The 27,635-nt window shown below is 41.1% G+C and overlaps 3 protein-coding genes across 6 annotated transcripts; 2 read left to right on the plus strand and 1 right to left on the minus strand.

The window, feature by feature from the left end:
• Window positions 1-242: 242 nt before the first annotated feature.
• LOC140565301 (uncharacterized) lies at window positions 243-5,870 on the plus strand. The gene is made up of 2 exons (XM_072691157.1): window positions 243-364; window positions 3,426-5,870. Exon 2 carries the CDS (start codon window positions 3,842-3,844, stop codon window positions 4,799-4,801), a length of 960 nt encoding a protein of 319 aa, XP_072547258.1. The 5' UTR covers window positions 243-364; window positions 3,426-3,841; the 3' UTR covers window positions 4,802-5,870.
• Window positions 5,871-9,463: 3,593 nt separating this feature from the next.
• On the plus strand, window positions 9,464-17,408 carry ercc2 (excision repair cross-complementation group 2). 2 transcript variants are annotated; one of them, XM_072692045.1, is made up of 23 exons: window positions 9,464-9,613; window positions 9,763-9,862; window positions 10,807-10,884; window positions 10,993-11,079; window positions 11,170-11,283; window positions 11,827-11,943; window positions 12,048-12,164; window positions 12,969-13,092; window positions 13,177-13,273; window positions 13,499-13,632; window positions 13,737-13,905; window positions 14,065-14,183; window positions 14,294-14,363; window positions 14,481-14,550; window positions 15,115-15,216; window positions 15,320-15,383; window positions 15,484-15,605; window positions 15,743-15,835; window positions 15,937-16,009; window positions 16,115-16,185; window positions 16,292-16,435; window positions 16,522-16,665; window positions 16,827-17,408. In XM_072692045.1, the coding sequence occupies exons 1-23, from the start codon at window positions 9,609-9,611 to the stop codon at window positions 16,917-16,919; spliced, it is 2,307 nt and encodes a 768-aa protein (XP_072548146.1). In that variant the 5' UTR covers window positions 9,464-9,608; the 3' UTR covers window positions 16,920-17,408. The 2 variants fall into 2 exon arrangements, with proteins under 2 accessions (XP_072548146.1, XP_072548147.1); XM_072692046.1 differs by having other exon boundaries at window positions 10,993-11,055.
• klc3 (kinesin light chain 3) lies at window positions 17,108-27,390 on the minus strand. Of its 3 annotated transcripts, none has more exons than XM_072692047.1 (13): window positions 27,342-27,390; window positions 23,679-23,908; window positions 23,272-23,502; window positions 23,031-23,106; window positions 22,037-22,262; window positions 21,871-21,958; window positions 21,670-21,771; window positions 21,248-21,421; window positions 20,978-21,077; window positions 19,223-19,272; window positions 18,994-19,124; window positions 18,724-18,790; window positions 17,108-18,523 (listed from the first exon to the last, which is right to left on the minus strand). In XM_072692047.1, the coding sequence occupies exons 1-13, from the start codon at window positions 27,361-27,363 to the stop codon at window positions 18,437-18,439; spliced, it is 1,584 nt and encodes a 527-aa protein (XP_072548148.1). In that variant the 5' UTR covers window positions 27,364-27,390; the 3' UTR covers window positions 17,108-18,436. The 3 variants fall into 3 exon arrangements, with proteins under 3 accessions (XP_072548148.1, XP_072548151.1, XP_072548149.1); XM_072692050.1 differs by having other exon boundaries at window positions 27,153-27,388; XM_072692048.1 differs by having other exon boundaries at window positions 27,120-27,388.
• Window positions 27,391-27,635: the final 245 nt, after the last annotated feature.

Here is a 27,635-nt window from a genome sequence, read left to right on the forward strand (position 1 = left end):
ACCGCCTTACGAGCTGAGGAGGACTGACCGATCGTCTTGAATGAACGACCAGCCAATCGCAGCGCAGGAGGCTGGATACAGTCAGCCAATCCTCATGCAATATGCAAATAGAATAGTCGAACTGCGTGTGAGCATGAACTACTATCCAATCGTAGAGGAGGAGGCGGGGCTTGTCTGAGTACGGGTGGGGAAAAAATGATAACCCCTCCAGCCTGCAGACTCCACTCCTCCTAACTCCCGCTGTTCTGCCTCTCAGTGCGTCTCTCCTCAGGACTCCTCAGTGCTTTAAGCGGTTTACCTGCCTTACTGAGCACAGGACAACTTAACAGCGCCTAACAACGATAAATACAACGCTCAACAAAGGGCAAGTGCCTGCATTTCTCCTACTAAACTTTCTTTTTGGTGTGTAAGGTAGTCTACATTGTAAAAAAATAAGAATTGCTCTACTTCAGGTAGCTAATACCTAAGATTATTTAGTTTAAATCGTTGCTGATTTATTAAATGTGACTTAAATGTGTAGCGTTAGCGGATTTTAATTTTAAATGGTCATTTAAACATCACGACTCAGTTAGTTGAGCGGAATTTCACTGAGTTGTAAGCCATTAACTCTCATTAGCCCAGTGAACTCAGTATGACCTTCTGTGTTTGCGAGTGGGAAAACGGACAGTTTTGTATTCTGATGGTAAACGAGGGTAAAGGGAGGGAGAAATAGCTGCAGGCAGTAGGTCTTGGACTCCTGTATGGGTTATAACTGAGGGAGCCTAATAGTGGAAGCGCCAGGCTGGGTGTGGGGCTCGCAGGTCTCAGCGATGACACCGAGTGGTTAACTGGGGAAATCCGGGAATTGGATGATCCCCGGGACTAACCGTGTTTAGTGATTACATAAGGCCTGTGTATGTGAGGGAGAGAGAGAGAGAGAGGGAACAGGCTGAAGGTCAGACTGCAACCATACCCCTCTCTAAACTCAATTTAAACACAGAGCCCCCTTTCAGACCCTTGTTTCAGTAGCAGTACTGTACAGAAGTCTTAGACAGTCATGGAAATGACGTAAGACTGCTGACCTCAACAGTGTGCTTTTGCCAGCAAACAGGATATTTCATTAGAAATAATACAATTAAACATAAGATTACAATTAAATGAATTCAGTTAGAAGGCATGGGTTTGGTTTCTATCTTCTCGGTTTTGTCCCTGGCATGTATTTATGTAAAATTCCACCAAGTGTTCATTCACCAAACTAGGTATTGGATGGGAACTCTAAATACTGGACTTCCTTAAGGAGCGACAGGCCTAAAATGCCAATGTTTACATGATTTATTTATATATTTTTTACTGTGTAAACATTTCCTCACATGGCCTAAAACCTTGGCACCACAAATATTTCAGCCCAATCTACTTTGTCCAGGTTCAGGAACAAGTAAACCGCATTTCCATATTGTGAACACTCAGATGGTGAAAACATCTGGCCAGCAGAGGGAAACAAGAGAGATAAAAAGTAACCTCTGTTGTCCTGCCAGTGACGAGAGAACAAAATTTACTTTAGCAGGAACCCTGGGGTGTGTCTTGCCTTCTTGGTGGTCACAGATTGGCCTCCTGCTTCTCTGCCAGCGGCTGTACTGCTTCTTCACAGTCAAACGAGACTCTGGTTTAAGAGAGTTAAAAAAAACCTGCTGTCACATCCACATTACAACCGCCTGCTCACCCACAGGCTTCATTCTGCTTTGTTCTGACAGTCGTTTTGAGCTCCTCTGAGTGTAGATCTGAGAGTGTGGAGCCTAAAATAGTGCCTGTGTAATGAATGGGACCATCAGCTCTGTTTGTGACCAACCCCTGTGCAATACTGCAAGCAAGGCATCCAAATTAAGATGAAATAAGAGATCAAGGACCAGACGGATGGCACATGTTCGGTGAAGTGAGGAATGAAGAGTGGGGTGGTATAGAACTGGGCAATATGATGATATTTTATTGTATCGTGATCAATTTTGTTATCGTGATACACAATATGGTTTTCTAGGCATATCGAGGATATTGTTAGTGCTTATTAAACACTGAATACCTGCAGGTTTCATTATAAACAGTGTAAATAGACTGGTGTAATTAGATAAGTGCAGCAGATGTTGAGTGAAAATCACTGTATTCAGTACGGGGAGTATCTGATTAGTAGTTTTTAAGAATCTGCCACTATTGATGTGTTTAGTCTGTGATTACATTATTACAGTATTGTGATAAATATCATGGTCTTTAATAAACGTGGTATAGTATTTTTTACCCTATTGCCCAGCCCTAGGGTAGTATATAATGGCCAATAGCCTGACGTAGCTCTAAATCTGTAAATCTTTCACGGAAAACCTTCAGAGCGTGCTGTGATAACTGTGGATGCACCTTGCTGTATCGGAATCATGTCAGTATCCACAGATAATTGTGTAAATAAATGATCGGCATTGGACAGATATTTGACTGATATCTGCTGCTGATGATAATGCTGATGGTGTATATTTGTGAGGGGCAGACCAGTTTTAGGAGATGCTGAACTACATTTATAACCCTACAAAAATAAGTGTTATATTTCTCTGTAATGCAAATTCAGCTAAACAGCTGAGCTTGTCTAGTCCCCATAGAGAAGTATTGCCAATAGAATAGGACTCTCTAAGAGCAGATGGACATAAACCTATTAGGCACCATGCCAATACAAAGCCCCCCAGCACTGAGCTGTGGAGCAGTGGAACTGTGTTCTCTGGAATGATAGATGGTGCTGCAAACAATACTTTTGGGATGAGTCGGGAAGTTGGGGATAAGGTGGGGTGATGATCGTCCAACATCCTGACCTCTATTTTAAGCTTTATTCAGTGAATGCAACCAATACTCCAAAATCTAGTAGAAAGCCTTCTCAGGACAGTAGAGACAGCTACTCCAACAAAAGCAGGATACACTCTTTTATTGATGCATAAAAAGTTTATCCTGTAGATACAATCTACATATTGATGCATCCCTAATGATAAGTGGAGCTGTGTTGTTTCTACATGGTATTTAAATGCTTCAGAGGCTTTTATCTAGCCTTGTCAGATGTCCTGTGTTACTGGAACAGGAAGTAGACATTAATAAGGGTCTCTCAGCTTTAAGGCCAAAAATCAAAGATGAAATATTGCATGCAATATCCGTCTCTTCCTTAACGTCACCACAGGACACAGAAGTTCTGGCGACAAGAGTGCATGCTTGTAGGGTGGGCTCAGCACACGCACATAAACGCATTTACTAGGCCTTTGGTGCCACTCTTTTCACAAGCCAAACAAATGGCAACAGTTCTCTTTAGATTGTATGATTTAAGGTCAAGTCAACGACTGTGAAAACCTGAAAAAGGATATTTTCTGTTTTAGTAACTTAACTCTGCTTGGTAGTAAATCTGTCCTGTTTTTCTGTGTGTTCTTCAGACTGCAGCAATATCACTCCTGACGACACATTTCAAGAGCTGCTTAGGAGTTCCTGATCTCTAGGGAGTTGCAGACAGCGAGGCAGCCAGAAATACCAAATAGCAAGAAAGTATTGGAAACAGCTGCCTCCTTTTGCTACGAAAGAATACAGATGGATGTCGTTTTCATTGCGTCACTGTGAGCTCTAGAAATTGTCATGGTATAACATTTTGGAGCAAAAAGAGCTTATTATTGGATATTGGACCAAACAGGGCAAAAACAAACCTTAGTGTTCCACATATCTTTTTTGGACTTGGCAAACAAGGGCCAGATAAGAATTGACTAATGCCTGGAGCCCACTGTTCGTAGCTGCTATACCTAACAGCTACATCACCACAGCAGAAATTGGTGTTTCTCTCTGAATTCTGGGAAACAGAATGCCAGCCAAGACGCCCATGTACCTAAAGACATCCACACCCAAGCGGGGCAAAAGGTTCAAATTGAGGGACGTTCTGTCTGGCGACATGATCAGCCCTCCACTGGGAGACGTGCGCCACAGTGCCCACGTTGGCCCGGATGGGCAGGGTGACATGTTTGGAGACGTTGGCTTCCTGCAGGGCAAGCTAGATATGTTGCCTGGTCTAGCCAGACCACACCACACCCGCTCAAACAGCATGGACCGACATCTGGACGAGATGTTTGAAGTAACCCCCAAAGGCATAAGCCACACCTATGACTCCCATCGGAATTCCCACCACACCCCCCATCTCAAAAGCACCATCTCCATGCCCATCTTCATCGCCCCAGAACAGCCTCCTCCCAAACCTCCTCGTCTACATTTAGAGGAGAACTCCCCCCATGAACACCAGCAGCAGCAAGAGCAGCAGAAGAACCACCACAACCAGAACCAGCAGGAGCAGCAGAAGAACCACCACAATCAGAACCAGCAGGAGCAGCAGAAGAACTACCACAATCAGAGCCAGCAGGAGCTTCAAAGGAACAACCACAACCATCAGCAGCGCTCCATGTCCGTGTGCGAGGAAGCGATGGGCCACTGTAATAAGCCCTGCAATGATCTCACTCTTTCAGCATCCATACCTATTCTCAGACACCTTGTGCCCTCCACCGGCTCTTTCTCTGAGGCCTCCTCAGATGACTCCATGTCAGATGGCTGTGGGCCACTAGACCCGAGGCGAGGTCTAAGCCTTGACTCTGATGCTGGCTTGAGTAATGAGGACCTGCGGAGTGACCGCAGTGAGTCACCAGTGCTCTCTGCTGCAGTGTCCCGTTCTGAGTCTCTTGTTGGTCTAGACCTGGACCTGGGACCATCCATCCTGGAGGATGTTCTCAGGATCATGGACCGTTACAAGGGTGTGGAAGAGCAGTGTGAGCTGTAAGCTGGCAGAATGCTTATAGACCATGTGTGTTTGGAGACGTTTAACTCTGGAACTCTGGAAAGTCTGGAATCCAAGAGGTTGTGGATTTTCCTGCTTAGAAGTGGAGAAGTTTTTAAACAGATGGGTTCTGAGAAGCACAGAGATTATGATACGTCATTGGTAATAAACAGACGAATTATAACTGCATCTGTTCCTGTGTTGAAGTCCTTCTGAACTGGAGATGCAGAACGCTAAACAGATTTTATCTCTCGTTTGTTTTGTACTTTATTACACTCATTATATAAACAAGTGATGTGTTGTTTATATATTCCGAAGCTTTCACAGCTTTGTATAGGTTGAACTTTGATGTACATACAGGCCTCAGTCCACCAACCTGTCCTGGAGCTAGACACCCCTGCATTGTAATGAGGTTGAATTTGAATAACCTTGCACTTACACAAACTCATGGAAGTGCTAGTTCTCCACACACATCACAATGACTAATTTATGGATGACTGCAAAATAATACATATTTACATTTCAGAGGAGTAAATAAATGATCTCTTGTCAGCGCCAACAAATTACTTTATAAACAGATGGCTTCTCTTTTTAGTGGAACATAAGTGGAGCTTATGACTCATCGATAACAAACGAAGGAAACTACATCTGTTCCTGTGTTACAGCCCATGTGAACTGGAGATGTCGAGTGTCGAACAGATGTTGTGTTTTGCTTGTATTTGTATTTTATTGCACTCCACATATGAACAGCATATTGACGGTATAGGGGAAAGGATTTTGACTGCCTTACACAGGTTGTCATTTAGAGTTCGCAGTCTGAAAAATGGATCGAATCCAGAGCTAAATTCAGACAGCTTGCTTGTTCCTTTCAGAACAATCCATGACAGAAACTAGCCCATGATCTCAATCACTACGTATGGGTTGCCTATGACTTCAGAAAGAAAAGCACATTGTTATGGGAGATCCATTTTATCTTGGGATATTATACCACTATAAAGCTAATTATTGATATGTATTATAATGTGAGATGTTGAATTATGATGATTGTGTAAATAAAATGTTTTAAATGCAATGCTCTGATGATTTTGGTAATTTTGTAATAATATTAAACAAAGGCCTTGATTTAGAGGCCTGACATGGTCAGGGTCATCGTCGAGTTCACCTTGACCTTGATCCATAACTGTCTGGTTTGGTTTTGTCTACTAAATCTGAGGGGAAAACCGCAGCGCATTATCCTCTCATCTGAAAAGATCATCAGTTGTAATCAGTTGTCTGACTAAGAGCTGCATGAGTACAATGATTCAGAAGGAAGGGGAGATCATTGCAGATCCTTCTCACCTTATTCATCATCTATTTCAGAGATTACCCTCTGGTGGAATTAAGGCCATTTCATTTGGTTCTAAATGTAGGCTGAGAAGATCATTGGACTTCACAGCGAACTTATCTCAGGTCCTAAAAAGCAGCCACCACACCTACTGAAACATCTGAAAAACACCTGGCACATCCCCTTGCACATCGTAGTGCAGTTGGCACACAAACCAGCAGATCCTAAAGCAGCCAGCACATCTTAAAGCAGCCAGCACACCTACCAGCACATCTTAAAGCATCCAGCACATCTTAAAGCAGCCAGCACATCTTAAAGCATCCAGCACATCTTAAAGCAGCCAGCACATCTTAAAGCAGCCAGCACACCTACCACACATCTTAAAGCATCCAGCACATCTTAAAGCAGCCAGCAAATCTTAAAGCATCCAGCACATCTTAAAGCAGCCAGCAAACCATCCAGCACATCTTAAAGCATCCAGCACATCTTAAAGCATCCAGCACATCTTAAAGCAGCCAGCACATCTTAAAGCAGCCAGCACATCTTAAAGCATCCAGCACATCTTAAAGCAGCCAGCACATCTTAAAGCATCCAGCACATCTTAAAGCAGCCAGCAAACCATCCAGCACATCTTAAAGCATCCAGCACATCTTAAAGCATCCAGCACATCTTAAAGCAGCCAGCACACCATAACCTACTTCCTCCCTCAAAAATAAAATGTCTTTTCACCCACTTTTTTATCTTAGCCTCAGAAGGGTGCGCTCAGGACGCCATCTACCAAAAGCAAAGAGCGCGTATGTAATTATGGTAATGAACCTTATGTGATCTGCAGGTGCATGTTCTTTAGATTTAGGACACTTCGACATTATAAGTGCACTTAAAAATGTTACAGAAGATTAAGATCGGTTTAAATAAAAACCAGCTGCAGTGTAAGTGGACTGTTCTCGTGTGTGCCAAAAAGGGTTACCCTCAACTGCCCAGGGAGACAGGGTCCAGATCCATTAATTAGATTAATAGTAATTAATCGAAACCTGAGATGTAGTCACGTGTTTGTTTTTCTCCACAGCCATTGTTGTTGTAGTCTGAGCTCCATCCATGGCGTTTACGCGTCTGGTGCGTTTTTACGCGTCTGGTGCGTTTTTACGCGTCTGGTGCGTTTTTACGCATCTGGTGCGTTTTTACGCGTCTGGTGCGTTTTTACGCATCTGGTCTGCTTTTACGCATCTGGTCTGCTTTTACGCGGGATGCACAAAACAAGTAAAATACTGAAGTAAACGAATAGAATAAATGGCCTTGTCATCTCTTTGTGCTGTAACATGATGATAAACCCGTCGATACACGCTTCACCACAAACATACGTTACCTAAGCTCGCCTAAAACGTTTACCTGCATGTCTGACGAATTCAACTGAGTCGATTTTTGGAATTTTGTAATCGATTCAATTCGAATTTGAAGTCATTTGTTTGGACAAGGAAAAACTCTTCCACTCTTTATGCTCAGAACACCTAGACGGGGGTGGGGTGTGTTTTTAGTGCATTTTCCAAATAGAACGATTTAATTCTATTTATAGACACTGAACCCAAAATGAGCTGCAAATTTAACCCCCATGAAAGCAGCTCACTCTCCAAAGATTCATATTATCTTCAACAGCAAAAATTGAGATACAACGTTTGATTTAGAGGAATTTATGCACAGAGCTGAGCTGCAAGTAAACCAAAATGAAACAAACAAACAAGCAGTTAGAATAGACAGTTAGCATAAACAGCTGATCTGCACTGATGTGGGAGGAATAAATCTGAAGACTAATAAATATTTACTTTTCCTAACCAGACTCTTCCTGATTCACTGTAATGCTTTCTGACTTTGCTGGTCAGGTTTTGTCATTACTTTCTGTCTCTTATGTAATACAAGCTCCACAAGTTTAAATGTAATGCTGATAAAAAATGATTCTGAACTAAAATCTTTTTTTTTTGGCTTGTCCTTACATACTGTACCTCCTAAATACTCATATTTCCATACCAGTTAAAACAAGACTAGAAAGAAAAGATTACCCATAGTTTATTTTCAATTACTCAACACAACATAATATTTCTATTTTTAAATAGCCTTCAAGTTGAACAAATTTAAGATGTGGCAGTTGGTGTGCCAGCTGCTGTAAAATGTGCCAGTTGGTGTGCCTGCTGTTGTAGGATTTGCTGGTTGGTGTGCCTGCTGCTTTAACATGTGCCGGTTTGTGTGCCAGCTGTTGTGCCAGATGTTCTACAATGTGCCTGCTGCTTTAAGATGTTCCGGTTGGTGTTCCAACTGTGTTAAGATGTGGCAGTTGGTGTGCCGGCTGTTGTAGAATTTACTGGTTGGTGTGCCTGCTGCTTTAACATGTGCCGGTTTGTGTGCCAGCTGTTGTGCCAGATGTTCTACAATGTGCCTGCTGCTTTAAGATGTTCCGGTTGGTGTTCCAGCTGTGTTAAGATGTGGCAGTTGGTGTGCCGGCTGTTGTAGAATTTACTGGTTGGTGTGCCTGCTGCTTTAAGATATGCCGATTTGTGTGCCAGCTGTTGTAAAATGATGGCTGGTTGAATAAGTGCTGGCATGCAGGGATCCAACCTTACTGCATTACAGCCTGTCATTTTAACATTTTTAAAAAAAGACCCCACTGGAACACTTTGTGTTTTTATCATCAACTATTTTTAGATGCTTGTAAGATCTGATTGGAGCCTAGCAGTGTATCTGTTTGGGACAGTAAGCATGTCAAATCTGGATCAGATGTATCATTTCCAATGTACTGCAATTACATGTGCATCAATTTATCTACAAATTCCTCATACATACAAGTGTACTTAACCAATAAGGTCATTCTAATGTGTTGTGTGGAGTTACATTTAATTCAGTTCGGGGTTGTACAATAATACCACGACAATCAACTACTTGAAAAAAGTATATATACATACCTATAAAAGAGAAAAGCTAAAAAACGAGAAAAGATTGAGAAATAAATACACAGAGCAGGGATCAAGTTCTCCTTGAAAAAAATACATCAAGTAGCCTAAAACATCACATTCAAAGCAAAGCAATAAATATACGGTGAATTTCAGATGATTTATCTGAGAGAAAATAAGATTTTCATTTTTTTAAACTCACTTTTATTTTCTGTGGTCGAACTTTTATTCTGGTATTCAGATCGGACAGTGTCAGTGAGAAGGCGGGGTTTACTTAGGTTGTGTTTTGATTGACACATACATTGTCCAATCAAAGTGTTGTTTATGAAGCGCTAACAGCAGTTCAGCCAATCACAATCGCAGCACTACGCGTACGCATTTTAGACGCGACAGCGTGCCCCGCTGGGAACTGTTAGTTTACATGGCTGCGAGTTGTTGGGAAATGATCTAGATATTATTTTAATGTTGTTTTGAGCCGCCGATAGGGTGAGGCTTCCACGTTAGGGGAGGTAGTGCTACCAGAGAGCCACGGCGTTTTGTCACCAGCAAAATGAAGTGAGTGACGAAAACCTTAGAGCTGTTCTCTAACTAACGGGATACAAAGAGGTGTCTGAGAGCTTGCAGCTTTAATATGAATATATTCCCCCCGAAATGACCTGCTTCTGTTTTAAATGGGTGTGTTTGTGGTGTTGCTCTCCCACCAGGTTGAATATCGATGGGCTGTTAGTCTATTTCCCTTATGACTACATTTATCCAGAACAGTACTCTTACATGCTGGAGCTTAAGAGGACACTGGACGCCAAGGTAGGTGATGTCTAATGAAAGGTGTTGTTTCCAGCACGTTAGATAGCTATGCTATCATCTTAGGGAGGTAGTGCTAGTAGTTCATCACATTTACTGAATTACACACAGTTAGCTAAAGACATTTATGATGGATTTGAATATTTCTGTTTATAGTTCATAATATGTGTACTCAAGAATGCTTGCAATCAATCTACCATTAAAGGTAAAGGTAAAGGTGCAGGTATTTGTCACTGCACAGTGTACACTGTACAGCGAAATGTGTCCTCCGCATTTAACCCATCTGGTAGTGAACACACACTCACACACACACATGTGTTAGGGGCAGTGAGTACACACACACACACACACAGCCAACTCCAGCGCCCGGGGAGCAGAGAGGGTAAAGGGCCTTGCTCAAGGGCCCAACAGTGGCAGCTTGCCAAGCCCGGGAATCGAACCCACAACCCTGTTATCGATATCCCGGCGCTCTAACCGCTGAGCCACCACTGCCCACCTACCTTTTGATTACTCTACCTTTTGCTTTTTTATTATGTAGCTAGTCTAATTTCAGAAAATCGTTGCTGTTTCCAAAGTGGCAACTTTACAGGAGAAGCAATGGAGGGCAATGCAAAGGGTTTATTCTGAATGTCACTTTTTCTGCAGCTTGAGATCCTTTTAATTAAAGCACATTTTTAGAATTAGTTTTTAGTTTAGTTTTAGTTTTATTGTGCTCATTTTAACATGAGCCATCTGCAAAAACATTTATCTCTGCCTGAAACTGCCTGTTTATATTTCAGCTAGTGAAGGTGGTAAATTACAATTAACCTGGTGCCCCAACATCCATCTTTTTTCTTCACCCTTAGTATTAGGATTAAATGTATGTAAGTGTATGTTTAGGCTACTCGACCCTCCTCTGATTTATTCTACATTGTACAGAGTTGACCTGCTCTGCTGTCTGTCCTCAGGGTCATGGAGTTCTGGAGATGCCCTCAGGGACTGGAAAGACCATCTCTCTTCTCTCCCTGATTGTTGCATATCAGAGGGTGAGGCTCTATGGTACTTTCTAGGAAGTGGTTTATGAAGAAATAAACAAAGTGAGCTAGTTTTGCTTGACAATTAAGTAAGCAAGTTCTTTTAAACTCTATCTGCAGGCCTACCCTCTCGAGGTGACCAAGTTGATCTACTGCTCTCGAACTGTGCCTGAGATTGAGAAGGTGGGAAACTGCACACTAAAGAAGGTGTTCATACATTAATGAGAGACTGTATGCGCTGAGTGTGTAGCGCTTTTACTCTGCCTAGATTTTAAAAGCTGTTTTTCTGTCTCTTAGGTGGTCGAGGAACTGAGGAAACTGATGGACTTTTATGCCAAGGAAACGGGGGAGAAAAACAACTTCCTTGCACTGGCGCTGTCTTCAAGGAAGAATCTGTGCGTTCATCCTGAAGTAGGTGTTCCCCTGTCTGCCTTCTGTGACTGGTTAGAAAGTGCAGTTAAATTTGTGTCAACTGTGAGTCTTTAACTCTTAGGGCTGTTTAAAGCCTTTTTAATCCTATAATGGAAAGGATTTTCATTGAAGACTTAAAGCAGCATTAAGTAGAATTTCACCTTAAAATAGCAGCTTTACAATCATGTGGATGCTCCATTGACCTGTGACGGGGAGAATAGTGTCTCCGTCATTGCCTCTCTGGGCTCGGTAATTATGTGAACTAGGTGAAGCAGGCGGGACAGTGCTCATAAGAACTGCGTAATGCTGTGAAACTTGTCATATTTGTGTAAAAACCTGTAATGTTACATTACTGTCCACACGATTCTTTCACTGTATTTCTCAGCTTGTAAATTTTATGTGTGCCCAAAAGCATGATTTGTCTTTACTGCATCTTACCTGTAGGGGGAGCCCCTGAGCAAAATCAATTTTGCATAATACTACCGCCTTAATTATTGATTGTGTTGTTTAGTCGAGATTGATCAAAGTCGCCTCTGCTTACAGGTGAGTTCTCTGCGCTTCGGAAAAGAGGTGGATGGAAAATGTCACAGTCTGACAGCATCATACATTCGAGCCCAGCGTCACAGTAATCCCAGTCAACCTGTCTGTCGTTTCTATGAGGTAAACTGAAGCATGCTGTAGAGTGTTTCGTATTTTTTATGCTACTAACATTTTTCCCTCAGTTTTGTTCAGAATTTTTAATATTATTATTTCACTCTGTGCAGGAGTTTGATGCAGTGGGCAGGCAGGTGCCAATTCCTTCTGGAATTTACAACCTAGATGATCTTAAAGACTTTGGACGCAGGAAAGGCTGGTGCCCATACTACCTAGCACGCTACTCTGTACGTATTTTCATGATGTTTTTTTTAAGATGTGTGCTAATGGGGAAAATTAAATAAGTTATAGGTATTTTTAGTGTCTTGCAACAGAGGTGTGGAAGTCTGGTCTTTGAGGCCTGCAGTTCAGTACAGTTTGGGGATTTCACCCACTAAACCTTGTAATTAACAAATGAGTAAAATTAGATGTGTTTGAACATAAAGAAATCACCGAACAGTGCTAAACTTAGGTCGTGCAGGAGCCACACTGATTTCATTTGTTAGTTTGCACCACAGTTTTGGTGTTATGTGACAAAATCGGCGGGTATACAGGCGCTCTGGTACTTCTGTGTTTTCATGGGAACCTTAACTAAAATATCAGAGTATATCTCTGACAGATACAGTATATGTATATGAATTCTATAATTTTATACATGCATAAAATGTATTCCAGTTATTATGTTGCACAGAATCCAAGATACAAATTTCACAATCAGAGTAATGAGAATAATCCTTGTGTGGTCTCTTCTTTTTTTATGATCATCTGATTACAGATATGTCCCTCAGCAGTAAAATCATATTATACTTAAAACGTACCACTACAGGAAAACACACTTTAAACAGGAGAAAATATACTGGAAACTAGTTGCTTTCCACCTCTGGTTGTTCTCAAAGAGTAATATATTATTTGTTGGAGGTATACCTTCCAAAGTTGTCTTCCTTAATCCACTAAAGAACTTTATCACTTAATTTTCACCAGAAAATAGACATGTATCCCAAAGTGGAAACAAAACCCATTGGTCACTGCTCTGCTTTTGCTTTTTCATTCAGATTCTCCATGCTAACATAGTGGTTTACAGTTACCATTACCTCCTGGACCCAAAGATTGCAGATCTTGTCTCAAAAGAGCTTGCGAAGAAATCTGTTGTTGTATTTGATGAAGCCCACAACATCGGTAAGGACCCTCAAGGAAGCTGCTCTGTACCAGCTCGCTCCACACGGATGGGCATTGATAATTGTGTGATTTTTCATCTCGCAGACAATGTGTGCATTGACTCAATGAGTGTCAACATCACCAGGAGGACGCTGGACCGCTGCCAGACCAATGTGGACACTCTTCAGAATACTATACAGAGGTGAGGCTGGCAGATACGTTTTATAATAGATTGAGTTGTTTTATTTTGAACTGTGGAGCAAGAAAGATCAAAGAGAGATCAAACTCTCTGGGGAATTCAGATTCAACACACCTGGCTCCAATACTTGGATCCCCCTGAAGACCTTCATTGTCTGGATCAGGTGCTAAATTCTGCAGGGTGGTACTTTTTGTAAATAATATGAACTGCTTTGTTCTCCTGTTAAAGGATAAAGGAAACAGATGCTGCGAAACTCCGTGAGGAGTACAGGAGGCTAGTGGAGGGACTCAAAGAAGCCAATGTTGCCCGAGAAACTGACATCTACTTGTCCAACCCAGTGCTACCAGATGAAATACTCCAAGGTCTGTTGTATGTATTTATGTATTTATTTATTTATAATGAAGTGTTCAAAAAATTGGCCTTCCATTAAAATGCAATGCTTTTATGTTTGTCTCTGTCCCTGCAGAGGCTGTTCCGGGCAGCATCCGCACAGCAGAGCACTTTGTGGGCTTCCTGAAGCGCTTCCTGGAGTATCTGAAGGCGCGTCTGCGTATCCACCATGTTGTGCAGGAGAGCTCTCCTCAGTTCCTCAAAGACATCTATGAGAAGGTGTGCATTGACCGCAAGCCCCTAAGGTGGGTCAAACCTCTGCCTCTGTCCTATTGTGTCTGAGACATTCATATAACTTTATAGTCCATAAGTCTATTAATACAATATACATTTTAAGCTTTTATAGCTTTCTCCTCAAGTGTCTCCTATCGAATTACCTAAGCTCTGCTTTTCCTTCCCAATAGATTCTGTGCAGAGAGGCTTCGCTCATTACTGAGAACTCTGGAGATTGCAGACATCGCTGACTTCTCTGCTATTACGCTAATCTCCCATTTTGCAACACTTGTCAGCACCTACAGCAAAGGTAAAGACGTTGTTCTCTTGTGATTCCAAAAAAAAAAACAGCAGTCAAAACTTTTGTTTTTGTATAAAACAAAACAAAAAAACCCCACAAAGCAATGTCCTCTCTTTTAGGCTTCACTATTATTATTGAGCCTTTTGAAGACAAAACACCAACAATAGCCAATCCTGTGCTTCACTTCAGGTGAGTGCGACGGGAATATGTTTTTGTGGTCATTATGCTTGTTTTGCCCTCAGTCACTGTATTTCAGATACTAATGCACTCTCTTTTTATTTCTTTGCCCATCTGTGTGTTCTCCAGCTGTATGGATCCCTCCATCGCCATAAAACCAGTGTTTGAGCGGTTCCAGTCAGTTGTCATCACCTCCGGGGTAAATTGCCTCCCAAAGTACCACCCGCTTCACTTCTCTCCCCACCCCTCCTTCTTATGTGTAATGATTAGATTACGTATGGCTCGTTTTCTAATCCTGGGATTATGATCCACTGTCTGTGTGGCTCATGCCATCTGTGTTGGACAAACTTTCTACAATAAACAAATAGAAGAGTTTACTCATGTAGCTAATTTCCCATAATCCCATTTTCCCTTTGACCACCTTTTGTGTTTCTTGTGACCTTAGAGATTCCAATATATTCAGTATAAATATTAGTCACTGCTATATCAGAGGTATTTGTTTAATTTTTTAGCCTATTCAGACTAGCTGAAGCACTTTTGTAAGTCGCTCTGGATAAGAGTGTCTGCTAAATGCCTTAAATGTAAATGTAAATATCCACATGAGGTGATTCTTTGTATAATTTAAGCAAATGATTATCAGCCATTATCAAGTTCTAGGATATACAAATCTGTGTGATAAGATATGCCGTGCTGTTTTATGTAAATCATGTATGGTTTACTTGCTGGATTTGTGTGTAAAGTGGTGTTCTGTTCCTCCTGCTAGACTCTCTCTCCACTGGACATTTATCCTCGGATCCTTGATTTCCGCCCCGTCACCATGTCTTCCTTCACCATGACGCTGGCACGCACCTGCCTTTGCCCTCTTGTAAGTGTCTTGTCGAATTAAAGGATCTTCACAGTGAAAATTTTGTAAAGGATCTTCACTAAATCCTTTTATGGAATCTATTTTTTTTTCTCCATTTTCTCAGATTGTAGGTAGGGGGAATGACCAAGTGGCAATGAGCTCCAAATTTGAGACCAGAGAAGATTTTGGTAAGCTTTAAGGTGGTTAAATATTGATATGTCATTTTCGACTGTCCATGCTTTAATAAACCTGGTTGTTGTGTAATGCATAATGTGCTGTGATCCACAGCTGTGATCCGCAACTATGGAAACCTACTTCTGGAAATGTCAGCCATTGTACCGGATGGAATTGTAGCATTTTTCACAAGTTATGTTTACATGGAAAACATTGTAGCGTCCTGGTATGAGCAGGTATGTATATATATTAAAAAAACAAAACAAACTAACTTTCCTTGTGATTAATGTACTGGTTTCCATAGTTCTCAAATGGGTCAAACTGGTATGTCTTCATTTTAAGCAGCCTGTGTTTTACTCTTTGGCGCTTGTAGGGAATTCTGGAAAACATTCAGAGGAACAAGCTTATCTTTATCGAGACACCGGATGCAGCAGAGACCAGCATGGCTCTGGAGAAATACCAGGAGGTGAGGAACCATTGTCCTTTAGTAATGTGTGGTCTTACAAATCTAGTGCTTTATGATGTTTTACTAGTTGTAATACTCATTTTAATGCCCTTAAATGCCAGGCCTGTGAAAATGGCAGAGGTGCAATCTTGCTTTCTGTTGCAAGAGGAAAAGTGTCTGAAGGAATTGACTTTGGTGAGTATTCTTTTTACATTTACAGTGAACAGATATACAGTGTAACATCTGCTTTGCCTGCTCTTCAAAGTTAAAAATGCAATTTGTAAACATTTTAATCACTAGTTCATCACTTTGGCCGAGCTGTGATTATGTTTGGAGTGCCTTACGTGTATACTCAGAGCCGGATACTCAAGGTTTGTTCTCCTTTAGTATTATATCCCAATTTCAAGCCTCACTCACAAAATGCATAAACCAGTTACAAATGCACCTGTCCCTTTTTTTCCCCCCTGGCCCAATCAGGCTCGGCTAGAGTATCTCCGAGACCAGTTTCAGATTAGAGAGAACGACTTCCTAACCTTTGATGCAATGCGTCATGCGGCACAGTGCGTAGGCAGGGCCATCCGAGGCAAAACAGACTACGGCCTCATGATCTTCGCTGACAAAGTAAGCCTGTTTCTGTTATTTCACCTGTCTGGTTGATTTAGAACACGTTATATTGACTATGTAAATGCCCTGGTTTCTGCCCTTAGCGTTACGCCCGAGCAGACAAGCGAGGGAAGCTGCCCCGCTGGATTCAGGAGCACATCTCGGACGGCAGCCTGAACCTGACAATTGATGAGACAGTGCAGCTGGCCAAGCATTTCCTGAGGCAGATGGCCCAGCCGTTCAGACGGGTAAGGCCAGCACCCCTCTTCACCCTGTTCAAACATCTGTAAATAGTTTCTTTTCCTTATTATTTAAAGTTTGACATGCTGGAGTATTTAAATGCTGGAATTTAAGTCTTCGTGGCCCCTCAAATGTCACCCTAGTTTCTTAAATTCTCTTTCCTTTACAGGAGGATCAGCTGGGTCTATCCTTGCTGACCCTGGAACAGCTGCAGTCAGAGGAAATGCTTCAGAAAATCTCTCAAATTGCTCAACAGGCCTAATGCTGTTCATGGAGATGCAAAACATGCTGATAGGTTGAACCTATAAACCTGTACATTTTTTTTTTTAAATAAGTTGTATGTTCATCTAAAATCACAAAAGGAGGAATAAATACTTATTTCTACAAATCCAATGTTGATATTATTTAATGATGTACTCATTTTGTCAGATATTAGTCATGTTAGACACTTTAGCATATTGTTGCTGTCACAAAAGTCCTGTATCTGCAAAATGGCAACATTACACTAGAAGGAAAGAAACTCAAGATATCAATATTATAAGATTTGATTCCAAGTAATTTTGGAAGATTTTCTATTGGTCCGGCCTATTTTCTATCATCCTCATATATTGACACAACGTAAAGAACAACTGCCAGAGTCTCATTCTCATGTCAAAACCTGAAAAACATAGGTGTTCACTGACATAAAAAGCCTAAATATTGTATGTACAATTTTAAGTTATGCTAATATTCCTTCTACAAAGTAACTGATCCAGAAATAAAATGTAACTGTGATAATATTTTGACTTCGGCTACCTGTTACTCAGCTGTACACATTTAACCTCATATAGCCTATCAACCGCTTGTGTAAAGAAAAGCCAAAATGCATCTTGCTCTGTAGAGGGCGCACAACCACACTTGTCACTGTGTTTGGTGAGGCAAAATTGAGGCCTCTCTGCTTACAATCCACACAGTAGGCTACTGTGAAGGACAGACAGTAGAGTTTTATTTGGTACTTCAACTTTAATGTAGTGCATCTGTACACTATTCAGTATCTTAAACAGATTCAAATGTAGAATGTAAATCATGTGGTTCTGTAGGTACAGTTAAGATAAGTGTACCTCCTGGCAAAGCTAGCTTGAAGTAACTTTACATTATGTTCCAGTATTTCTAGATCTTTCTAGAATTTTTATACACAAAGAATCATACCCTGACTTTCAGGATACACAGGAGTCAGACTTAAGAATTAAATAGAGGACACTAAGTCACCAAACTATATTAAAATACACATATGAAAATGAAAAATGAAGTCCCTTACTTCACAGGCACAAGTAGAGAGCTACATCTCAGTTTTACAATATCATTATACACATTTTGGAATGTAGTCTGTAGTTTTCACAATATAGAAATAACTAGTGCAATCGCTTACTCTTTGTTCTATAGCTAACCAGTAACAACTAAGCGCAAAGGAAATATCAGATCCTAGCTGGTTGTAATAAGTTAAGACTTTATAGTGCAACAGCCTTTTAGGATCAGAAAGAGAGAACTGACTCCAGAACAGTGAGGTACCAGTGCAGTTCATTAGCTCTAAAAAGGGAGATCTGTGTGAAAAGGTCCCGTAGTTATCTGCAGTTCAAGTGGGTCTAGTCAGGTTTCATTCTGACAACCAAAACCAGCAGTAAGGATAAAACAAAATAAAGGAAGCATGATGCCTCTTTGCTTTTAAACATGGTCCAGATGTAGACTAGAGCAGGTACTCTTCAAAGAACCTGGTGGTGCAGTGAAGACTGATAAGGAAGGCTAGCCATCTCCACTCAAAGAGCTCCGTCGGGCCAGACTCTGTGTACTGGAGCTGAGGCCACGACTATCAGTCAGCCTGTTGAGATTCTGGAAGAGGAAACCACGATTAGGGAAATGTAAAATTACTTTGTCTTCTCAGGCTAGCTAAACACAGACTGGACTTACCTACAGATCATAAGAGACTGAAATACCTTTTACTAGGCAGTGGAAATATACAGATTGAAGATATCAAAAGTTCCTGAAAATATTACTTTTCATAGGGCTACAAAAGGAACAGCAGTGCTTACCTTTGCAGTCTCTTGACTCTCCCTCACGCCCACGTTCAGCACATTGAGGGAATTTGCCCTTTTCATTCTGTCACAAAGAAATCACCGTAAGCTAAATAAAAGACTGCTTTGTTAAGATCTAGAGTAACTCCTCCAGGGGCCAGGGGGTTACGTTTCCATCTTCTCCCCTCCTTCAATTCCCCACCCCTAGAACTTGCATATAATGAATACATGACGGGGCCAGTAAAACCTGTATGCCCAATAAATAAGCATAATGAAGCACTCAATTACCCAGGAGTGCGAGGGGCTGTTTCTGGTGTTCCCACTCCTTTCAGCTTCCTGACCAGCTTCTCACTGCTCCGCCTTATAGACTCCCGAAGCTTTGTGAAAGATCCACTGCGCTTTAGACTACCCAGACTGTCCTGCACCCGCAGAGAGAAGACAGAGTTTGGCATAGTTTGGCATAATCCACATGTGCCTTAAAAGAGTTGCAGAGGAATCAACATAGTGTTGAACATACCTGTCTAGAGCTTCCCTCTTCTGGGTGCACCCAGACTGGTCGACCATCTCCTGAAAGGCAAATTATAGTAATATGTAATAATATAGAAAAATTTGCACCAAATAAAGCATGTTTATTAAGATGTGACAACTCGCATTTGCCAGTTGACTTTGGCCTGTTATAAACACACAACACATAAAAGATGAGTTCCCACCACTAACATGCAAACATGCAAACCTCAACTAGTCATTATAATTACTGAAACCATATAATTATTTTTAATTAAAAGCACTTAAAAATGCATCTTAATTTTAAGTTAAAGGAAGAATATGCCTTTAATATGCCTTAATTTAGCTGAAAGTGAACCTCCACCTTAAAACTTGTTTTCATTTTAAGGACTCATCTTTTTGATGTGTTTTATTAAATCACCACATTTTATATTTTATGGTGGTGCTCAGTGATTGACAGTAAACAAAGTCATACTCTAGGCAAGAAAAAGTAAGTCATGCTAAAAGATACCAGTACATTAAACCAAGCAATGGATGATGGTGGGGTTGTAAAATGTAGACAATCCTTAGGTCCTACTCAAATTTCCTACTTACGACTCCAGAGCTCATAAGCATGATGTGATTTTTGTTCAAGTGGTTTGTAAACACTAGCTCAAAAATATATATTGGTAAGATCTCTTATTATTAGCAATATAGCTATATTACTTCCCAGTCAACATTAACAATAACAAGCAGACATTTAGCACAGTATTTCTCAAGCCTGGTACTGGAGGCACCCTGCCCTGCACATTCATTACTTTCCCCTTTTCACAACACACCTGATTCAACGGATCAGTTAATGAACAAGTCCTTTTAGAGTTGCAGTGGGTGTGTTAAAGCAGGAACCCCACTGAAATGTGCAGGGCAAGGTTTAGTAAATCAGTCAGCCTTCATAAACAACTTAAGATAACACTGGCTGTTAGCTATGTGCTAATGATAGCTTGCTGGCTAACTGTTAGAATACACTAACTGGTTATATCTTAGCTGGCTAGCTAACAGTAAGGTGTGATGTTTGTCTTCTGTGTATTAGTGAGAGATAGAAAAACACCTCAGAATAGTTCAGACATAAAGCAAGGGCAAAGGGAACCCTCATGAAAGCTGTATAATCAAGTTATATCAAACATCTCTATGTTAAAACTATTTAATATGGCTAATATCTGGAACGTCAGGCTCTGGAACATCATCTGTTTTTCCACTTTAGCTGTTTTAGGTAAAGTGGGACATGTTTTAGGTCTGTTAAAATTATGCATGATGGAAGTCTTATGACTTTTTTTTTGGAATGGAACTTTTTTTTATGGAAGAAGAGGTGTAGAACACATTTTTATGAATTTGGTGACCGGTGAAGAAGAGGAAATTAAATGGAGAAGAGGAAGTGAGACAGAAAGAAAGAAGAGAAATGGAGAAATTGTGTAATAAAAGTATAATCAAGGCCTGATTAAAGGCTTAAAATTGCTTTTCCCCTTTTAAAAATCATATGAATGTAAATTTAATTACAGTTCTCTAAAATAAAAATACAAATATCAGAAATCTATCACCAATATTTGTGATTAATGGAGGGGGGTCAGTGATTTGTGCCTCTTAAAAATAAATAATGACCTTAATTGACTGTTAAAAGGACATTGAAATTATGTCAGGGATCGTTTTGCCTCTTAAAACATAAATCTATCTTTGACCTTAGGTGTAAAATTAAGGGGTTCTGTCTATAGTGCACAGTGATAACAAAACTAACCTTCCACTGATCCAAACTCCTTCTCATGAGCACGAGTCAGGATCTCTTTATACAGAGCTTCAGCTTGTCTGTACTTCCCCTGCTTGAGGTAGCATGAGGCCTGATAAGCAAACACGTACAAGATAATCATTATTAACATATTGCACATTCCTCTCCTCAAACACCCCAAATAGGAGACATAACCCCCCCAAACATAAACAGTGGAAATTGTGTTATTAAAAGTCTTGCATGCGACTAACACCTCCAAATTAAGATCCAAAAAGCTCTCACCAGGTTATTTTTGGTCTTGGCGACATTGGCGTCATCTGGACCTAGGCGACTCTGGTAAATGTGCAGTGCTCTCTCATAGTACTCCTCCACCTCCTGGTACTTGCCCTGGTTCTGGCACAGTAGAGCCAGGTTATTAAGCTGCTTGGCCACATCAGGGTGGTCTGTCCCCAGCACCTGTAGAAACAAGCAGAGGTATTTGTTTTGGAGGGGAACAGTAACATCATACAAACAAGATTTCACAGATAAACAGCATTTTAATTTTATTGTGCTTAAACAGTTTTTAAAAGCCCATAGAATCATCTCCAACGTGAAATTCTACTTTCTGCTGTTCTGTTACTTGTGTATGTTTTGCTGCTCAATTGATGCAATTAATTTACCACCTTCAGGTGAAAGCATTTGTGCACAGCTGTGGACAACCATACCTTTTCCCTGATCTCCAGTGCTCTCTTGCATAGTGGCTCTGCCTCTTTATATTTCCCTCGTTTGCCATAGAGCACAGCCAGGTTATTCAGAGTAGCTGCCACCTGTACAAACATGAACAATGACATTTAAAAAGCAGACAAATGCAACTCTGATTCATCATATCACATTTTCTACAATACCCAGGAGAAACAGACACATACTGCTGGGTGGTCCAAGCCAAGAGTCTTCTCGCGTATTGCTAGTGCATCATTCAGGAGGCTGGCAGCTTCTTTGTATTTGTTCTGGTCCCTGTGGAGGACAACAAATTAAATGAAGTGACATCTAATAAGAGCAAACACCATATATTGACAATGCTCCTGTCTTCACCTGTATACAAGTGCCAGGATGTTGAGCATGGTGGCCACGTCTGGGTGGCTGTGTCCAGAAGACTTCTCCAGGTCCTCCAGCGCTTGTTTGCAGAGTGGAACGGCCACCTCATAGCGGCCCTGAGAGGCGTACTGGATAACCAGGTTGTGGAGGGTTCTCAGCCTGGCGGGTATCTCATAGCCTCCCTGCTGGGCTGCTGCTACAGCACTGCTATGGGGCTGAGATACTGTGAGGATACAAAGATCAGTGTTAACGTGAAAAAGCCCAGTGAACCAGCTTACCTGAACTAGGTATAATTAAGGCAACTAGGACAACAGACTTATGTGTTGTCCAAACTAAATAAAAATATTTTAACAATGTTTCAGAAAGTTTTCCACAAGAGCTCCTGAGTGGAGCAGCTGTCTAAGGATTGGCCCTATTATCAGAAGACTGCAGGTTTGATCCCTGGAGATGCCACAGCCATCCATGGTCAGGAATCTCAAAGAGCTTAACTGGCCTCAATCTCTCTGGGTGGGTACAACAGCACCCTTGGTTTCTCTGTTCAATTATGCTACACTAGCAGATGACTTTTATTTGACCAGTGTTTTATATTAAAGAACAGGGATCTAAAAAAGCCTGATCTTCACAACACACAATCATTTTTTTTTCATGCCATGGTACACTTCCTCAAATATGTGTTGTGAAGATCAGACTTTACTCTCCATATCTCTGTACTGTAAATAAAACAGGGTGCCCGATCACACCAGACTGTTATCCTAATGACTCTCACCTTCAAATTACCTGCTTATCCAAAAGATTTACATACTTCTGCCACTCACAGATCTTTATCACTGGATAATTTTTCTCAATAAATAAATGACCAAGTCTAATATGTTTGTCTCATTTCTTTGATTAGGTTCTCTTTATCTACTTATAGGACTTGTGTAAAAAATCGGATGTTGCTAGGTTCTGAATATTGTGGGGTAGAGTACAATTATTGCTTTGAGAAACTTGCTTTGTGTTTGCTCCTCTTCATCAGTGGGAAAGAGGTCATCAAGAGACTCCTTGACTGAAGAACTGTCTTTGTCCTCCTGTTTGACAGAGAAATTATAATTAAAATCCAAGCTCGACCTTCCTATGTTCTTAAACAAGGGTCTATTCCATTCAATGACTTCAATTTATTACCAAGTAACTAAGAACAATGCCAACAGAGAAGACTGCACGTTTGGGCTGTTTGTTACAATACCAACGCTCACCAGTGGAGGCTCGTCCTGGTCGTATTTGCGGATGCTGCTCATGAACTGCAGGTGTCTGTTTTGCTCTTCCAATGTCACCACTTCCTGCTCTCGCTCCTGTAGCTTCTGCTGGGCTGCAGACAGCTCGTCCCTCAACCACTGGTTCTCCTGGCACAGCCTCCGGACCTGAGCACGCAGCTTCTGCTTCTCTGCCTCCAGCGAGCCCAGGTGTGCTGATAGAGCCATCATCATCTGAAGATTGAAGGAAGTAAAGACAACAAATGGTTGAAAATGGTTGGGCCACAATCTAATTCACACAAATTCAATGATGTCTAAACTACAACTGAAAAGGGGAACTTTTCAGCAACTCAGTTAATTAGTTGAGTGAAAAAAAAACCTAAATATATAATTATATATATAGAATGTACCTGTGCTTCACCCAGGCCCAGCTCAATCTTCTCCAGAGAGTGTAAGACAATGCCAGTCTTCTCCTGCTCCAAGCTGCCGCTCTCACTGGCCGGCCGGCTCTGTAGCTGTTCCTGCAGGCTGTCCAGCAGCGTGCGGTTCTCTGCCCGCAGAGCCTCCAGCCCCGCGATCACCTGCCGCGTGCTGCATAAGATCTCCTCCGCTGATAGCATGGCTCCTACAGTGAAAAGCCCTGAAAGTAAAGGAAAATGACATCTGCCATTCCATGGATAATCATGTACCCTAAGAACTCCTGGTATCGTTTCTTAGCATTTAACAGTAGTTACTCGCTCCCCATTCGTTTATAGAAGTTACTGCATATTCCCAGACTCATATGCATCTACAACCTTCTTTCTGAAGGCCTCAGAGAGCTCTTTGGATCTGGCCTTGGTGATCCCACTTACTTCAACAATCAAGAACAAAATGAATGCCTGAGGATTAAATAAGACAGGCATTTGATGGCATTTGAAGTAGTAATAAATGAGGGGGTGTCCTCATGTTTTCCTCAAAGGAAAATAGCATTTATATTAATCACATTTTACATGTTTTTCTGCCCTAATCTCTTAACTACAGCATAATGAATGTGTTGCTCAGTCTGCAATACACTAGGGGTGTGTGAAGCTAGATCTCATGGAAAAACAGAATTCAGTAATGAAGTATATACTACTGTTCAACATAGTTACTAATGATTTGATTTTCCTTGTTCCTTTATGTATTTCTTAATTATATTTATTTATTTAGTACAAATAATGCACAAAAAAAAGATCTGAACAATCTTTAAAGCAACAAAGCATGATAAAAAAAAAAGCACAAACAAAAGGCCTTGAATCTCTAGACGTTTTGCCGTCTAGAAACAAAATTAAGAGCTTGGTCTGAATCTGATTCTGTGTTTAATAAAAGACAACATAAAAAGGAGAGTTTCTTCTTAAACGTGTCAGAAGGGGGAAGCATACAAAAATCAAGCTATAATCAGCACAACAAAGAGCAGGCCAGTAATATCTGACACAAAATCCTCCAGATAAAGACATGAACTACATTATGGTTTAATGACTTGCCATTATGTTGAGTGAAAGTGGTACACTGCAGTTATGCATTTTTCCTTTGCCCAATTAACCAATTAATTATAGACGGTTCTACTCAGTACAACACTGCTCTTGCAATGCAATGCAATGCTCTAGCAATCATTTCATTCAAAAACAGCCACTCTGTGCTATTTAATAAAACATGTAAATTATGGATGCAATGGAAAGGGGTGCACTGACAGTTGTGGGCCGGTGCTGATTTTGTGGGCTGGTGCTGATATCAGATTTTTCTCATACATACAATTGTGCTTGAAACTTTACATACACTTGTCATGGACAGTATTAAGCCGGTACCGGCATTCTGCCAGTTTTGCTAGACATCTGGTCAAAGGGACAACTGACCAAATATTAGGTGCACGGTGTGGATATTAGATATATTTTACCTTAAATGTTAAATATTGACCATGTGTTGATTTTTAGAAAGCTTTTCTTTTCTATTAAAGATTTTGTACACTTATTCTGCCTGGAAAAAAGGTCAGTTACAGAAGTCACTGAAGGCATAATATTGGCATGATATTCATATTCATGATAAGTGGGTATATACAAACCTCTGAGCACATCTGCAAAAATAGCATACAGATGTAAATATTTAACATCCATAAACATTTAATTACTTCTTCAGGGTTTCCACCACCAATACTGATAACCAGCTATATAAAAAAATACATGAAAATGGTAATGCAGTTTAACCCCTCAAAGAGCAACAGAAGCGTCCTAAAACAAACCCAATCCTGAAACCCACTATCTGAGTCTTTAAAACACAATGACCAGACATGACCTCATTTTCTCCACTTTCATTTCATCCTCAGAGATGAGATGTTATCAACACTGCAGAGAAGGCTTTTTTAAATCAGAACAGTGGTAAGGCAGGGAAAGGGTCTCTAAACTGAATAATGTTTTACAGTGTTTGTAGATGTGTGAGACATTTCAAAGAAAATGCCTCAGAAATAAGCTCACCTGTCACCACAATGTTTTTTAAAAACATGTTTACAGTCTCTGAATGAAGGACTCGGAAAACAGTGTTTTGGGGCTTTCTGTAGACACATCTGACAGCGTAATGAACTGGTGTGTCATGCTGTTGCATGCTGTTGAAGTTTTGACAGAAAACCTCAAAAGTCATGTTTAATGTCTCAATAACCCACTGCACACACACACACACCTGTCTCTATAAATGGTCATTCACGACACACACTGTTCCTGGAACCAAAGCATGGGGAGGTTTCTGTGGTACCACCTCCAAGTGATTTCTGCAGTCTGTCAGTTCTCATTTATGGTTGTTATACAATGAGATCAGCTGTATTAAGGTAATATATATATATATTTTTTTATTATTTAAAAAGATCAGTCATTTCCATAGCAGGACATGGTGTAAATGCCACTCATCAGTAATGAATTTATACTAAAAGCTCCAAAATGACTTAAAGAAATGAAACATTATAACATCCACTGAAGGTTTTTCATTCCTCTGTAAGGTTTGGAGCCATTTTTGTTATTTTTTTTTATTTTACTGAAATAACTGAACTAGCAACCAGCTAGTCTTGAAAGTACCCAGTGAACAGTAACTAGTTTTGGTTACATTGAGTTTCATCAAAGTTTGATCTTGTCCACATGTTTACAAGACAAATTTGAATAAATTTAGTTTAAGTACTTATCCCATTAGACTACATTACAGTCATAATTACCATCAGCTCAATAGGTCCTAAAATAGAGTCCTGTGGGACTCCACAAGATATGCTAGCTAAGTCAACCTGTCACCAATAATCCCCAGTTAATAGTTAATAATAACTGAATAATAAACACGGGGATGAACGTTTACGATGAGTAAAGCTTGTGTGAATTGAGTACACTGTGCTCTCACGGCTGTAAACACACCTCTGACAGCCATCAGACGACACTTTCCTGATCTATGGGAGGTAGATAAATCGTCTATCGCTCAGCGCAGCAGCTTAAAATAGGCTCCCTCTCTCGGCCTCAGGGCAGCCGGAACAGACCAGTGTGAACAGACGAGGCTCTAACACAACAGAAACTGCAGACAGAGCAGACAGACTGACCATGACGACGAGCAAACGGTCAGTTTAGCTGAAAACCACACTCGTCAGTCACCTCGACCTACAACCAGATTAAAGACAGCCGGAGAACAACAAGCGCTCAGACTAACAGACTCGACCCGACTCGACTCCACTCGGCTCCACTCGACTCGACTCGGCTCCCCCGAGCTGAAGTTAGCTTCGTACTTCTCTGTTTCTCCGTTAAGGACTGCAGTCAGGCGAGGGGAAAGGGTTTAATCCATGCGGCTGGAGAGGACAGTGGACATGGAGTTACCTGCCAAAAACTCCCTCTCACACCCACACACACCGAACAAGTGATGGCGACGCGTCTGGAGGGGACAGCCGCTCCACACGGCGCTAAGCACGAACCGCAGCTCCAACGCCCCCACGGGGTCCTCACGTCTCCATCTCCTCTACGCGCGGTGGATAAAACAGCATAAGCAAAGTGTTGTAAACAGGTGTGGACATCATTCACACCCCACACCAGCGACTCTACCTGACCGGGAGCTGCCCAGCATGCACAGCGCCGTGATGGACGTGTGTGGAGACTCCGCCCAGTCTACACCTTCATCACACATCCACTGGGACTGACTGACTGACTGACTGACTGACTGACTGACTCTCTCTCTCTCTCTCTCTCTCTCTCTCTCTCTCTCTCTCTCTCTCTCTCTCATCTTATTAGTTCTTAATAAAAAGTAATAATAATAATAAAAGTTTACACTTTACGGAATTTAAATTAAGATGTCATACGTTTTATTATGCAGTAAATAATATTTTTTTCCATTGAAGT

The sequence above is a fragment of the Salminus brasiliensis genome, chromosome 11 (assembly GCF_030463535.1).
Source record: "Salminus brasiliensis chromosome 11, fSalBra1.hap2, whole genome shotgun sequence".
In the NCBI taxonomy this organism is placed as follows: domain Eukaryota; kingdom Metazoa; phylum Chordata; class Actinopteri; order Characiformes; family Bryconidae; genus Salminus; species Salminus brasiliensis.